This window comes from Stigmatopora argus, chromosome 12 (genome assembly GCF_051989625.1).
Source record: "Stigmatopora argus isolate UIUO_Sarg chromosome 12, RoL_Sarg_1.0, whole genome shotgun sequence".
NCBI classification, from domain to species: domain Eukaryota; kingdom Metazoa; phylum Chordata; class Actinopteri; order Syngnathiformes; family Syngnathidae; genus Stigmatopora; species Stigmatopora argus.
This window is the reverse complement of record NC_135398.1, coordinates 14,043,005-14,058,891: the sequence shown is the minus strand read 5'-3', so window position 1 is coordinate 14,058,891 and position 15,887 is coordinate 14,043,005. Positions and strand designations below refer to the sequence as shown.

At 38.9% G+C, this 15,887-nt stretch overlaps 1 protein-coding gene across 11 annotated transcripts in view; it reads left to right on the top strand.

The window, feature by feature from the left end:
- The window catches only part of LOC144085677 (catenin delta-2-like), a 129,594-nt gene that overhangs the window by 15,328 nt on the left and 98,379 nt on the right, over positions 1 to 15,887 (top strand). For 10 of the 11 annotated variants that reach the window (XM_077615199.1, XM_077615210.1, XM_077615205.1 and 7 more), the window contains exon 2: positions 15,491 to 15,627. In XM_077615199.1, coding sequence (XP_077471325.1) covers positions 15,496 to 15,627 — 132 coding nt within the window. In that variant the 5' untranslated portion in view covers positions 15,491 to 15,495. Of the gene's footprint in view, positions 1 to 9,990; positions 10,036 to 15,490; positions 15,628 to 15,887 lie in introns of those variants that run through there. The other variant, XM_077615200.1, reaches the window with a different exon arrangement.

Below are 15,887 nucleotides of genomic sequence, written 5' to 3'. Positions count from 1 at the left end.
ATGGCTTGTCTGTGGTGATGTGATGCATTTGCGGGTGCAAGGGCTGATGGGTACTGCGCCTATGACTGTAAATAGGTGTCAATGAGGCAAAGCTGCCTGAATGGGGTGAGTCCTGAGATGGCACCTAAGAGCAATTCTATTAAAGCCTGCTACATCAAAGTATCTACTTGTACTTTGCTTGATATTTTGTAAATTGGACAGCTTTTTAAGTCTTGGAACATTAATTTACTACATATCAACGTGTTTCGTAACCTTAACATTTCATTTATAGAATAATTTGTAAGTAGAAGCACCACTGCATTTCCATCTTTTTAAAATTCCTGCCCCACTTTGGCCAGTGTTTTGATTTTTAAAAAAAGCTTTATTGATTTTCTGGTAGCTCAGCTTTTTTCTGCAAATAAATAATTTTCCTCATGGGGTGAACTCTTTTTAATCTGTACTGTAGTATTCTGAATTTAGGATCACTAACACATTTGTTTGTGTTTTTGTTCTTCAAATGCTTTACTGTGCACTGCTTTGTTTAGTTGTTGCAGGCTTATGATGGCGAACAATCATATGACTCATTCTTTCCTAATGAATATCTGACTCTCTGTATTAAATTGTTGCAGGCTACTGTAAATTACCAGATTAGACTTTATCGTGCATTAGAAATGCATCAGCATGTTAACCTTTAATGGAATTTTAACACTGAGGAACTTACAGCATGGTATGAAAACAACTCTCCATATTTCTATCATGTTGGGGTAATGATCAAGGAATATTTAATTGATGAAAAATCGTGTGCGAAGTATAACACTACAATATCTCCATCTGGGGGATAAGCTGTACGGAAAGGGAACAAATGAGTGGATGTTGTTGTGAAATGGACTTTAGTGGGGATATACCAATGTCAAATGAGTTCTATCTTTGTGTGACCCTGCACCAGATGTGCTGTATAAATGGATGTATAGATGGACAGGTGATTAAATGTTTAATTTTACAAGTTCAGGGACTGCCATTTTATTTAAGTGATATTAAAGGTTTGAGCATACCAAGGGTGTCAAACAACTGTTTCATGCCACGCCTATGTAAACAGTGATTGTATCTGTTTCTTTTGTAATAATACAGTGAACTGTACTAAATATTATGTTTTCTACTGCAAATTAAAATGGAATAAGACTTGGTAATCATTCCTGCTTCAATCACTAGTCTTTGTGTTACAGTATATAGTATCATTGGTTAATTGAATGACCTGCGTTTTAATTTAAAGCAAACCATTTGAATTTGATCAATTACACTGAGCGGATAATTCGTGCTCAATGGGTGCTGACCTATAAGAATATGTCTACAGTATATTGTAGGGGTTGAGGTCAGCACAGCTACCTCACGCTTGAGAAACCATGGCTTTAAACCTCAGGTCAGAACCTTGTCCATATATCATGGATTAATTTCCATTCATTCATTCTCCCTAATTCAGTCAATTTTATTTAATTTGATAATGAATTTAATCATGAATGGTGACCAGGCGCAGGGCAGATGAGTAGTCAGCGCGTCGGCCTCACAGATTTGTGGTCCTGGGTTTAAATCCAGGTCGGTCCACCTGTGTGGAGTTTGCATGTTCTGCGTGGGTTTTCTCCCACATTCTAAAAAACGTATGGTTGCCTGTTTGGACATTCTAAATTGCCCCTAGGTATGAGTGTGAGTATGAATGGTTGATTGTCTCCTTGTGGCCTGCGATCGGCTGGCAACCGATTCAGGGTGTCCCCCGCCTCTGGCCCGGAGTCAGCTGGGATAGGCTCCAGCACCCCCCGCGATCCTAGTAAGGATAAAGTGGTTCAGAAAATGAATCAATGGTGAGCAGGCCTGAGTACATACTATGTGTGGTTATCAATTGCCCTCATGGCCCCCTCAAAAACCTACAACGTATAGTGTGAATAAAAACAATCTGAAAGTTCAAACGTCATTGTGAATGTTGTTCTGTTAGCACACTACAACTGTCTAACAACAAGTTAGAGTCTTCCCCGAAAATATTTTGAATATTCTCGGAACCCTGCATTTTAAATAACCTGTTAATTCCTTATTTCTCAAGGTTAATTCCCACATAAGTACTCCTGTAAAAGCCACTCGTTGTAAGCCAAAGAATTTGTTAAGCTGACGGAGGAGTCACAAACAGCACGCATGGTCAGTCTACTACTATCTTAGCCGTAGCAGAGGTGTAATGGAATGATAGACTCTTCCTTGTAAGTATTGTTATATACAAGTTGAAAACAAAGCGAGTGTAGTTTTTTTTTCTATGATTGGTCAGCAGTCCATTAATTTGTGCCCGTCGTCAATGAGGTGTGGGGAATTTTGGTTTTCCAGATGTGCATTATTCTCTAAGATTAAGGAGTGTCCTTCTTTGGGCTACTCTGTGAGCAGGGGGGGCATCGCCTTCTTTTATAGGCAATTTGTTTTAGGCCTGTTCATGACAAACAGACTCAGCACTTTTTACTGGATATATTTAAATGTTTCCTTTTTCAATATTAATACTGGGTTTTAAATATTATTTCCCCTCAATATCGACTTAAATGGGAGTTTGCTCAGTATCCGAGTGGTTGGCGCAGTATCCGAGTGGTTGGCGCAGGAGCCTCACAGATGAGAGCGAGGGTTCGATCCCAGTTCTGGACCTTCCTGCGTGAAGTTTGCATATTCTCCCTGGGCTTGCGTGGGTGGGGTTTCTCCGGGTCCTCAAGTTTCCACCCACGGTGTAGGCTGGTTGAACACTTTAAATTGCTTCTAGATATGAGGGTGAGCCTGAATGGTTGTCCGTGTCCTTATGCCCTGCGATTGGCTGACCACCGATTCAGGGTGCTCCCCGAATTGTGTCCACTGTAGGCTGGGATAGGCTCCAGCACCCCTGTGACCCATGTCAGTAAGAGCAGTTCGAAAAATAAATGAATGAATGAATACTTAAATGGACAAATCAGGATGCCATGAACAACTAGGATTGTTGTGTCTGTGTACAGAATTTTGTTGCTACCCCAGGGGTTGTGTTTTTAACGTGGGTTTCAGTTTTCTGGAACTCATTAGGAGACCTTTGATTCAACCGGAGTAATTATATCCATGTAGCAAAGTCACTTTTAAACAAAGCCCACCTGGTGTTTCTTCCCATTTTTTAAAAATTAAATATGCTTTATAATTCATACCATTCAGCATATTCTAAGTAAGACAAGCTGCTTTTCGAGGTTGACATGTATTATTTTTTTCTCTTGGTGGTGTTATATCAGTGAGTAACCTTATCACATTACATGAAAAATGTAATGTCTGAAGCTCAGACATTCCCTGCTCAATTGAGAGTCATAATTTAAATGGGAAACCTAGAAGTAAGAGCTTTGCCTCAGAATTGGCTGGCTTTATGGTGTTTGAGCCAGGAGAAGAGTATCTGTATGAAAGTGACTCATATGTCTGGGTTTGCACTGAATGGAACCCACTAATCTTTCCTTCCTGCTCTCTCTTTTCACTGCATTCACTTGCAGCATAAAAAGTTGAGGACGTGGGCAGTGCCACGGTGAAAGGAACAAGGAAGGTGCCACAAGTTGGATGCCTTACCAATGCTTTGCCTGGTAGAGTTTTTTTATTGAAACAATACATCCAGCCTTTCGCCTGAAGACAGCTGGGTTAGGCTCCAGCAACCCCCGCAACCCTTTTGAGGATGGGCAGTATGGAAGATGAATGAATGAATGAATGAACAACACATCCAAACCCTATAACCAAGTAGCCTCTGCTCTCTAGGGATTTCTATTGTCTGTCTCAGTCATCAATAGATTAGATTAGATTAAATTAGATGACTTTATTCATCCCGTATTTGGGAAATTTCATTGTCACAGTAGCAAGAGGGTGAGAAAAGAGACACAGGAATAGACATTGTAGACATAAATAAATAGGTAATAAATAAGTTAATAAATAATTTGAGCAATGTGAAACGATGACATTGTCAATATTTTTGTCCATCCCTATTAGCAGTGACGTTTAGTCACATGCAGCGCCCTGAAATGAATTTTCTCTTTATGGCAAACAAGCAGCTGTTGCATTCATACATCTAAAAACAAAAGAGATGCCAAGCAAAAAAGGCACTATTAGGTTTGAAGTTTTGAAATTCAAATTGAATGACTGCAAAGATTCCAGAAGGGGACTGTCCAAAGAAGGTTTCTAGCATGAGTGCGGAGTAGTATTGGAAAGTGAGATGTGGCCTACTCATGAGTAAAAGGGGAACATAAAATTAATATTTTACTATGTTACTCCACCTCTTATTTGCACGTTTGAATTTATTGTCAAAATTCTGGACTTTTAAGAAAATTGCTAAATGGAACAGAAAATAGGGACTGCTAAATATGTATTTACTTAAGTCCAAGGTCAAGTGTGTCAAGTCTTTGCTGACACACATGTAGTAGCTGTTTATTCATTCATTAGCTATCCTCTGTTGTCTCTCTGCTTATCTTCTGTTTGATCAACTGATGCTTGTTGGCCTGCTCCCATGTAATGCTACCTCACATCATGATGCAACAATAAACTTCACAGATTGTGATACTTTGACTAAAATTGGTGATATTTGTGATGCAAAGTGGTAATTGTTATACAATGATCTTGTGCTTAAGCAAACATATGGTGTTCACTTCCCCCTACCATTGCTAGGGAAAAGTGCTTGCACAGGGGTTATACAACCCAGTCTTTGGAGACTAAATAAACTTAAAAATGCTACAGATTGTATCATATCGTTAAATAATAGTTTAAACAGACCACACTAATGGGGACCATGGATTTAGGAAGAAATAATGGGGGCCCCCATATTTGTGTGCTACGCATGGCTAGATTTTGCAATACATGTGCTTGCATGCTGCGTGTTTGTAGGTGTGTGTGCTTGAATTTTGTGTATCAAACGTGATTTCCCTGGCCACTCTAATTAAAAAAAAAGATGATAAGGATCACAGGGGACCACAGTTAATTGAATCCTGCCGTTAGAAGTCTATTTTAGCCTGTGCAAAGTTTAAATTTAGACCAATAAATAAATAAATCTCATTTTCTGAACCGCTTTATTCTCATTAGGGTCGCTGGGGGTGCTGGAGCCAATTCCAGCTGTCTCCAGGCCAGAGGCGGGGGACACCCTGCATCGTTGGCCAGCCGATCGCAGGGCACAAGGGGACGGACAACCGTGCACACTCACAAACATACCTAGGGGCAAATTAGAGTGTCCAATTAGCCTACCATGCATGTTTTTGGAATGTGGGAGGAAACCAGAGTACCCAGAGGAAACCCACGCAGGCCCGGGAGAACATACAAACTCCACCCAGGTGGACCTGACCTGGATTTGAACCCAGAACCCCAGAGCTGTGAGGCCGACACGCTAACCACTCGCCCCACCGGGCCGCTAAAATAAATAAAAAAATAATAATAAAATAAAAAATTAAACAGACGCTTCCAACTACACAACCATGAAATGATATTACTGTGTGCTCATGCACAACTCCCTGGTATGCTGAGTCAGCCCAAATAATTTCTCATTGGATGCACTCAATACACATAGTTTTTATGAGTTGAAAGTGGACAAATAGTATTCCAATTGTTATTATGGGTATTTGTTTTTTGTTGTCTAAGCATGTTCAAAATTACTCAGCACTCCTATTTCAAGTGTATAATAAAAATGTGTAAGTATTTTCATCTTTAGTAAACATTTGTTCATTGTTTGCTCAATATTTAGCAAATCAGTCCGACTGTTTGCAAATGACATGCATGATGGCTGTTTATTGTTTTTATGTAGAATTTTTATAAATAATCTTTATTTCATTCTCTTAATTCTCAACACGATAATACAATATAGTTATTCCACTGGTGTAAGAAATCATTACATTTTCAATACCATGGGTTAATTAAATGGAAATAAATTAAACTTAAAAGAAAGCATGTGTTAGTAATTGAAGGATTTCAATTACATTTATTATTTTTGGGATACCATATTTTCTTGCATAATTATCGCCCCTGCGTATAAGCTGTACACTAAAATGTACTGTGCCTTAAAATCGTTGAATTTTACGATTTCTCTCGAATAAGACGCCCTCCGATTCATAATTTTCACCTCCATATTCATGGTTTTAATAGGGAGTACAAATGTGCTACTTTGAAGAGAAAATCTTAAGAAAAATCATCGCACGTGGTATTTCTGGCATATTGTATGAATCGAAAGGATCGTTTGCTGGATCACACATTCCGAAAGGGTGTTGCCTGCACATGGATAAATTCAAAAAGGGAGTGACCTGAGCAGTACAACCAGGACGTGTGTCCATAGCCGTCTAGTTTTCACCTAGTCTTTGGGTGCAATAATAGCACGAGATACACATTACGCAGGTATTAAGGCTGATATTTTAATGATCGACCGCAAGACCTTCTATCAGCCTTAACAGCTATTGGGATGTGTTGACATGGTAAACACTACGAACACATTTATCAAGGCTACTCGCGTCTGGCCAGTCAGATCACGTTAAATTACGGTAAGATAGCGGAGCCTTGAGTAAGCAATGGCAGGCACAATTAAGTGAATTTTTTCACGTTTTATGCAAGATGCGGTTTATTTTCTTGAATTTCATACATAGACGTCAAAATAAATTTAGTTTAGCGTTTTATCTGTTTATCTTTGCTCTATTTTGAAATAAATGACCGTATCGGCCACATTGTCTTGCATCATGACGTTTCATCTTTGTCACCTTGTGCGCATATAACCCATACTCTTGATTCAATCATCATTTTTTTTGTTACCAATACGGCGTATATGAGAGAAAATACGGTAATCTCTAATGCGTGTATTATTAATATTAAACAATAAATTCTTATTTAAGCCAGTCAACTCTTACTGGCTTGCCATAAGATCTTGAGTCCTTAAATTGCTTTTGTATTAATGGATTGTGGCTATATTAACAGCTTAATTCTCAATGGCATCTACATCCAACCGCGTATGGATTTGGAATTTAATGGAAATCTGCCATTGTTAGCTATTAACAATTAAAACATCTTTTGAAATATCTCCATATCTCTGTGTGGTGTTTGCTAATTCTCCCTGAGCTTGCGTGGGTTTTCTCTGGGTACTCCAGTTTCCTCCGACATCCCAAAAACATGCTTGATAGTCTGGTTAAACAGTCTAAATTGCACCTAGGTTTGAGTGTGTATGTGTGTGTGTGTGTGTGTGTGAATGGTTATCCGTCTCTTTGTGCCCTGTGATTGGCAGCCCACCAATTCAGGGTGTCCCCTGCCTGGTGCCCATAGTTAGCTGGGATAGGCTCCAGAACCCCCTGCGATCCTTGTTGTTTAAATTATTATTATTTTTTGATAAGATTTAGGGCTTATAAATACATTTGACTTGACTTTTGTCATGAAATCATATTCTTTCTCAGTACACTGGCAAATTCCCTTGATAATCATTGTGGATTATTGATTTGAGGTTGTAGTCATTCCACCTGATGGTGCAGTGGCTCTTCTGCCTGTCTTTATTGCGGGCAGTCTGGGTTCGATTCCCACTCAGCGGCAGTGTGAATGGTTGTCTCTCCCTTTGTGTGCCCTACAACTGACTGGTGACCAATCTAAAGCACAGGTGAGCAAACTGGTCCTCGAGGGCTGCTGTGGGTGTAGGTTTTTGTTCCAACCGATCCAGCAAAGACACTTTGACCAATGAGATTTCTGTAGAAATTAAGAAGCACCTGACTGCACTTGGAGGACACCAGATTGGTGAAAAGGTGTCCTCTTTATGGGTTGGAATGAAAACCTGCACCCACTGCGGCCCTTTGTGGAATAGTTTGCCTACCCCTGGTCTAGGGTGTAGTCTGCCTTTCGCCCGAAGACAGTTGGGTTTGGTTCTCGCAACCCTTTCGAGGATGGGCGGTATGGAAGATGAATGACTGACTGAATGGAGGTTATAGTCATGTAAGACTTATTGACTGGATAATCAAGAATAGTCATTACAATAAATTGTACTACACAATGCAGTATATATGTGAGTTAGTTGTAAATAAATATCTAGTTTCCAACAGTTTTAATTATGTCACAAACATAACTGTTAAATTGCTCTTAATTTGAAAACCAAGTCTTGGGTAATGGCAGCCGGCAAAGGGACAGATGACTGGAGAAGCCAAAACACTGCAGCAAGTTTTTAATGAGGTGACGGGGGACTGAATCAGAGCGGAACAAAAAAAAAACAAATGCATCTCTGAAGGAATGGAAACATTCGCACTGTGAAATGTGCTAGACTATAGAGATCTGGATGTGCATGGTAGAGAACGTGCACTGCAGCGAGATAGCATTTGGAATTTCAGCCGATTTGTCGCTAGTCTGTGATGAATTCTGTCTCCGCCTAAACACCCTAGTCTCAGACCGTGGTGATAGGCTTAAATGGTCAAAAGATTAAGGCTGGAATTCCTCATGTCAGTCATGTAAATCGTAGCATGGTGTGTTGCTTTTACAATGCCATAGCAGTAAAAGAGATTACTCATTTGAAATAACGCTCTAAATACTCTAACATTATGGTGCTGAAATGTAGAGGTTACATTGTATATTCAAGCTTATATCTCAGTAAAATAAAGCTGTTTGTTATAATCCATATTCAGCCATGTCGAGATGTCCTGTTGGCCTCCATAACCTAGATTTTGATGGCGGTTATTGAGCAAAGCTGCTTTGTACTGGTCAGTTGTAGGAAGGGTTTGGATTTGGTTGGGTGATTTGACCTATATATGGCTGCCTTCCATGTTGGGGGTGATATATTATTGTTTTTCTTTTCACTCAAATGACAAGTCAAAAGAGCATTCGTTCTAAGTAAACTGAGATTTGATTGGAATTCTGAGAAAATTTTAACATGTATTGAATACATTATTATTATGATTATTAGTGGTAATAATAGAATTCCAATAATTCAACAATAATAATTAAAACTTGCGATACATTTCATGATAAAGCAATGAGTTCTTACACAAATCTTTCTGTGATCATGGTATATTAATATTAATTTATTCATTTTCCACACCATTTCACACACAGACGTAATACTAGTTATTGCGTTTGAGATTTAAATCCATCCCCACCCCAGCCAAATTTGCAGGTCATACCTCACTCTGAGTTTAGTTGAAAACATATGATCCCTGGTGTGTTTCTGCTTTAGGCATTCTTTTTAAAAAATCTTTTGCAAAGTGTTTGCCATTTGCAATGGCATCACACTTCCTGGCCAGTGGACAATTTAACTTCTTCAGTTAACCTAACGGTGCCACTTGATATTCTAGAGCAGAGTGCTTAAACTTTTTTGCTCAAAGATTCTTGCCCTATTTTCCGGGCCAAGGACAAAGCTCAGCATTTATGTATGCTGATGATATATATACCTGATGCCAGTAAGGACCCAAAGTAGTGTAGGCAGGTAGTAATCATGCTTGGAACCACGATGGCGCTGTTTCTCAGCTCGAGTCTCATTTAAAATGTTATTGTATTTTTTTACTGGATCAAATCTTACTGTCCTGCGATCAACCAATACTACCTTAGCGATCAACTAGTGGCTCGCGATCGACGTATTGAGCACCCCTGGTCTAGAGGTTCACTCGCCAGACTTTGGCACCCCTGCAACCCCTGCCAAGATAAGAGGTTCAGAAAATGAATGAATGAAAATAACTCGAATCACCCAGGAAAATATGTAAAATAGATTTAGTGAGAAAAAAAGAAAAACAGCAAGCAGCAAGGAATATATAAGATTAAGTCATCATGATAAGAAGTGAGCAGCCATCCAGGCAAAGGTTCTAGAGAGGTTCAGGTGCGCTGTGGCATTGGAGATTCAAACGTAACCTGCAACCGTCGAGGCCATTCTCCTTCTGTCACCCTCCAGTGGACGCTATTAAAATCGAGCAGAAATGCACCTCAAAGGCAATGAGACAGTGAAAATAGGTCAAGTGTAGAGAAACTAAGAAAGAGAGAGAGTGAGGGAAAAAAAGAGAATGTATAGTGCTAGAAAAGCAACATGGCGGTGAAAGAGGGCACAACAGAGACAGAATACATGATGTGGTAAGGATGCCATCAGCAATGTAATTAAATATGTTAAATTGAAGCTAGTAGATTGAAGTGTGTTAGCTATACAAATAGTTTTAGAGACAATATTTTTTTTTGCATTGTTCAAGATGAAATTTGGCATTTTCCTGTTTGCCTCTTTCCTTGCTTCACCTCTTCAGTTTTTCACTTGTATCTGTTAATGCTGTTCACGGCTTGGTTTTCTTTCTTTTTTTCCTTTTTTATTTTTTGCGTAGCTTGGCCCCAGGCTGCTGCTGTCTCATGCAGACAGCCAGCCATGCGTCTGGATAAGTGTGTGTGTGTGTGTGTGTCAAGTCGTCATGACAAGTCTTTCATCACCGTGCAAAGCTGGCTGATGCAGCCGTTACGCCAGCCTCGTGCTGGATCAGGATTACAAGGTGCATGTGATGCTTGTCCTCCCACTCGTGGTTTAATATGGGAAGGCAAATGGCATCCTTGTCCATGTGTTTATTTTTGCAAGACTATCTCAAGCAATCCATGCAGTTTTCTATTGTCTGAATGTTTGTATGGAAAACAAACTCATTTGTTAGAAGAACAGGATTATGCCATGTTACAAAGTTTATGGCTAATCATGTTTATTCCAATCAAGAAATTCAGGTAAATAATTTGTCATTAGGTTAATATCTCCGCAAATGCTTCTGAAATGTCCATTGGTTTACACAGTTTTAGCAGTGATATGCAATGTTATCGCAGGTATGTTATTTTCTCAATGACAGAGAAGACACTGATGCACTAATGTTTTATTAGGATGGGACTGTTGCTTTCGTTGTAACCTCCAATTCCCACTTTACAGATTATTGTTTGTGATGTTGTCATAGGTCTAAATACAGGGGCATTGAGAATAGAATGATTTGAAATTATTTTCAACACATGTTCAATTGAACACACACCAAAAGAAAAATGATATTCAATGGATAAAGTAATAAACCGTATTGAATCTTTTTCTTGAATGGTGCTGGATCATGTGCATTTTAAAATTTATACCTGCAACGCATTAAAAAAAGGGGGCATATTCACGACTTTATTACATTAACTTTCCTTTGAAAAACACTGAAAACACTAATTGTTGAAATGTTTTAGATGGATGACCTTCTTTCCCATTCTTCCTTTAGATAAGGGAAAAACTAAATTCATGCACCCAGCAGAGAAAAATCCAATGGGAGATTAGGTTTTATGTATAAAATAATTGATCCAAAGAAAAGCAAAACATCTTCAAACTAATAATCTGTGATCTACATGGGAGACTATAAGAATAACAGGGAACAATGTGAGCATCAAAAATAAAATCCAGTTCATTGGGCATATCTCAGACTTGAGGCCCTGAGCATCAATTAATTTTATCTAAGACTTGACAATGGGGGCGGCCAGTGAACGAGTGGCTACATGGCTGAATGGTTGAATGTTAAGACCAACCGGATGTATACATGTGCATCTATGTGTATGTATGTATATATATGTTTGTATATAGATTACCTATATTGAGATATTAATACATTACATTATTTTCATATGCTTTTAACTGTAATATTTAATAAATTCACTTCTTAATAATTGTACTTGTGTACTTGTACATTTGTATATGTGCGAAAACATGTAGAATGATACTTATAATAGGGTTGATCCTAGTTTGCATTTTTTCAATTATCACGGCCATGTGTGGTCTACATTATCCGTGAAATTCGAGGGAGTACTGTACCTTGTATACGCGGTTAATTAGTCAGTTAGGCCAGTGAAATACTTTCCAATTGTGATAAGCCTCCCACTCCATTTGTATTATTGTTCCTACACTTTAAAACCTTTCATATATATTTGGCGATGTGGTGAGAGTCGATCCGCGGCGTGGCGAGGTATTACTATAGTTCGCCAACGTAGTCAAAACAGAAATTTTAGTAAAAATCGAGCACTTACTACCCCCTTAATTTTTTTTTTAGAAGAAACACTGGAGGTTTCAGGATACTGGTTACATTATTTTCTATTGAGTATAAACCTCCTTAAAGCACTAAGAACCATGCCAGTTTGCTATTTCTTGCTTTTCGTTTGCCTTCAATACAGTACATTCTCATGTGCTAACTGATAAACTTTTAACTTCTTTTAACTTGGGTTTATGTCTTGTTTACTTTTTTTTTTTACATTAAAACACACCAACTAACAGTGAAAGGATGCTTGTCCAGTTATATTTTATCCTTGACCGGTTCACCCCAGGGTTGTGTTTTGGTGTGATGAATCATCTCTTAAAATATATGTTTCTTAGACAAAAGTATTTTGTGGATTGTGGATTAATGTCCTAGTCCAGTTCCTCAGCAATCTCTTTGCTACTATGTTATGCGCAACACTTTCATTGGGAGACAAATTTTGAATACTAAAGGGCAGTCTCGTTAGGCTGTTTACACAGAGACACTATGGCCTAATTTACAAAAGAAAAAAAAACTCTTTTCCACAAATTTGAAAATCAATAGCAGAGCCCAGAGCTCGAATTTACTCACTCTTCAAATGACACCTTAAATGCTAGTTAATACGATGTAGTATTCATGCCAGTCAGTAGTCTGCAGTTCACTTTTTCCACAACATTCTCCTCTAACGGTAAGACACTAGGCATTGTTTTTCACCAAGATCATCTTAAAATAATAATCATAAATAAATATAATAAATAATAATAATAACAACATCGATTGTACCTCTCATATTGTTTGGAATGATGAAAAAACAGATTTGCTACTTTGTGCTACATGGACTACAAAACATTAAAACAACAAGAAATCCTTTTAATGGAGATCATAACAAACTAATCTAATATTCACTTGAGTTACTGTTTACCATTGTAAAAAAAATAAAATAGGATGCTTCTGCTGCCTTAACTAGGCATTGGAGTGTGTTGTGCGCGCTAAATAAACTTTAAAATACTATGCTTGTCATTCAAGGTTAAAATGTGTTTTCAATGTATTCAATGATTTCTTCACTGACGACATACAGTACATGTTTTATTTTATGTATTCTCTGCTTCAAACTACAAAGCCACGCGGTTAAATGTTGTAGTGTTCATATGATGTCATAAAAACAAAATTCACAATCGAATCTTTCCAATCTGGAGCTCGGAATGTTTCCCTTGTATCTGAGCTCCCCGAAATTACTGATGCTGTGTGAAGAGGCTTATAATAACTCAATCTTTGAAAATTCCTCTCTGGCCCCTTTTCCGCCATGTTTGGGTGCTCGTTCCAGGCTAAGGTTTCCATTAGGACTTTTTTTTCCCACCAAGCAAGCACTGGGTCCAGGGGTTGAAAATTGGTGCTCTGCAGGCACCAACTGCTTTCTGTGCTAAGCAAGGGGCAAGTAAGCCCTAAATACATCAGGGTTGTAGTTATGGTGCAGAGATGGGGAGCTCGTTTGAGCAAGTGACAGTCGGATAGCGGAGGTCGATAAGTTGAGCACGCACACAGAACTCAAATTAGACATCTAGCGCTTTGTATTGAACTGTGTCTTTTTTTTCTTCATGTTCAAACGCTAGGAGCTCATGTCGTGGGAGCAGTGGAGCCCAGAAGGAGCATAAATGTAGCTTCTCACGGCCTCAAACTCAAATTTTGAGGCCACTTTGAGCCACCATCTATGGTTTTTACCCAGCATCACATAGACGTGTGTCGTACTTGGTGTCGACCAAGGAGGAGTGGCTTATTTTCTAAATACTCAAGTAGGCCTGCGGCGACTCGCTGGAGATTACTCGCAAACAAGCCTTGGTTGTGATGAGAATTCTGCTTAGCACTTGAGCTCAACCGGAGTGAACTTTTGCTGTTTTCTCTGTCTGTTGTAAGTTCTACTGTTGTAATTTAAGATCAATAAAACTGGTTTCGGCGGCCCGGTGGAGCGAGTGGTTAGCGCGTCAGGCTCACAGCTCTGGGTTCAAATCCAGGTCATTTCCATCTGTGTGGAGTTTGCATGTTCTTCCTGGGCATGCGTGGGTTTCCTCCGTGTAATCCGTTTTCCTCCCACATTCCAAAAACATGCATGGTAGGCTGATTGGACACTCTAAATTGCCCCTAGGTATGGGTGTGAATGTGCATGGTTGTGTCTCCCCAGCTGGGACAGGCTCCAGCACCGCCCGCGACCCTAATGAGGATTAAGCGGTTCAGAAAATGAGATGAGATGTGATAAAACTGGTTTCAATCAACATGTTTTATTGCCCCATTACAGAACCTGGATTTGGATTTTTGAAAAATTGACTCTGAGACTTTAACCCAGAAGACATCCATAAATTACAAAATTGCTTTTAAATGTGGAGTCGTCAGGTCTCTGATTAATTTTTCACTTTGTATCAGTCAATACTGTCATGTTATGTTGGGATTTTGTTGGAGGTGTGTCTTCCTTGTGTGTGCTGACTGGGTGTGTATGTGTGTACATGTTCCCCCCCCCATAGCCAGCTGTTTTGAGTTTATTTTGATTAGCCTTTTGTGGTTATATATGGTGAGTGTTTGGTGACGTCTGGAATTGGATTGGATTGGATAACTGTATTCATCCCGTATTCGGGAAATTTCGTTGTCACAGTAGCAAGAGGGTGAGGATGCAGGAATAGGAAAGGCATTTTAGACATAAATAGATAGGTAATAAGTAAGTTAATAAATAAATACATGAATAAATATATAAATAAATAAGCGTGTCTCTGAAGTATATATATACATACGCATACACATACGTGTACATACACCTATACATACACATATATTAGCACATATATACATACATACACATAGATGTACATGCATGCATACAGTAGGTCTTAACACTCAGCCATTTTTTGAGCATTGCTCACTTTACCTTGTGTGTATTGTGCCAGTAAGTCATTTGATATTGAAATTTTGTTTTTGAAATTATAAAATATAAAAATATTAGGGTGTTTTTGCACCAGTAATTTTCGCCGCCTTTTTCCTGCATCCTGGGTTCAACTTCGTCGTAGCCGACGCCGTTAAAGATGAAACATCTAGGATGAGCTCGGGCACAGAGAAGCCAGCAGTATATCAGGGAATGGTTGACATAATGTTTTAGCTTTGCATGTCTGAGTTTTAATTTGCATTTGTTGTTGTGATGGGAAACAGTGTGAACTTACTGAACTGAAGGATTGAAGGTCATGCATATTTACTGTTGCTTTGCACCCATGTCACGAGCGTGAAGACATTTGCCATGATTTGCTGCAGCTTTGGATAATGTTATGGTCTATGGATAAGAAGTATTTTTGAACCAGTGAACTGTAAAGTGGTAAACCTCAACCTACCTTTATGTCAACAGCATCAAACATTTTCACTTTTATCTAATTCTTTTCATCTGATGTTGACAGCAGTGTCTAGTGTAGGTGTGCATTAATCTCACATGAGTGACCTTGTGCCCAAACAATTGACTATTGTCTCTTCAATAACTGTAAAAGGTGCATGTTTGCTTTATTTTCTAGGAGTGATGCCAGTGCCTGAGGTGTTATCTGAAACTGCAAGTGCTGCAAGCATGTTGAGCCCTGTCCTCAACGCCTCCAATGGAGATGGACCAGATTCGGAAACTACCTCCGCCATTTTGGCCTCTGTCAAAGAGCAGGTATGAACTGTCCAAAACAAAAAGAAGACATATTTCTTTCGTTATATGTTGATAATTTTAAGTTACAGGACATCAAATTGAACTGAAATATATCTCCCGTACCGCATACACTAATCACTGAATTGATCAGATCTTGCTAATTAATCCTGATGTTCAATCGACTACATCTTTATTTGCCCCCTTACCTAGACAATTTAAACATTGGGATGCTTTTAACTGTGGGAACATTACATTGTTTTTTAAGAGAACAATGTCTTGAA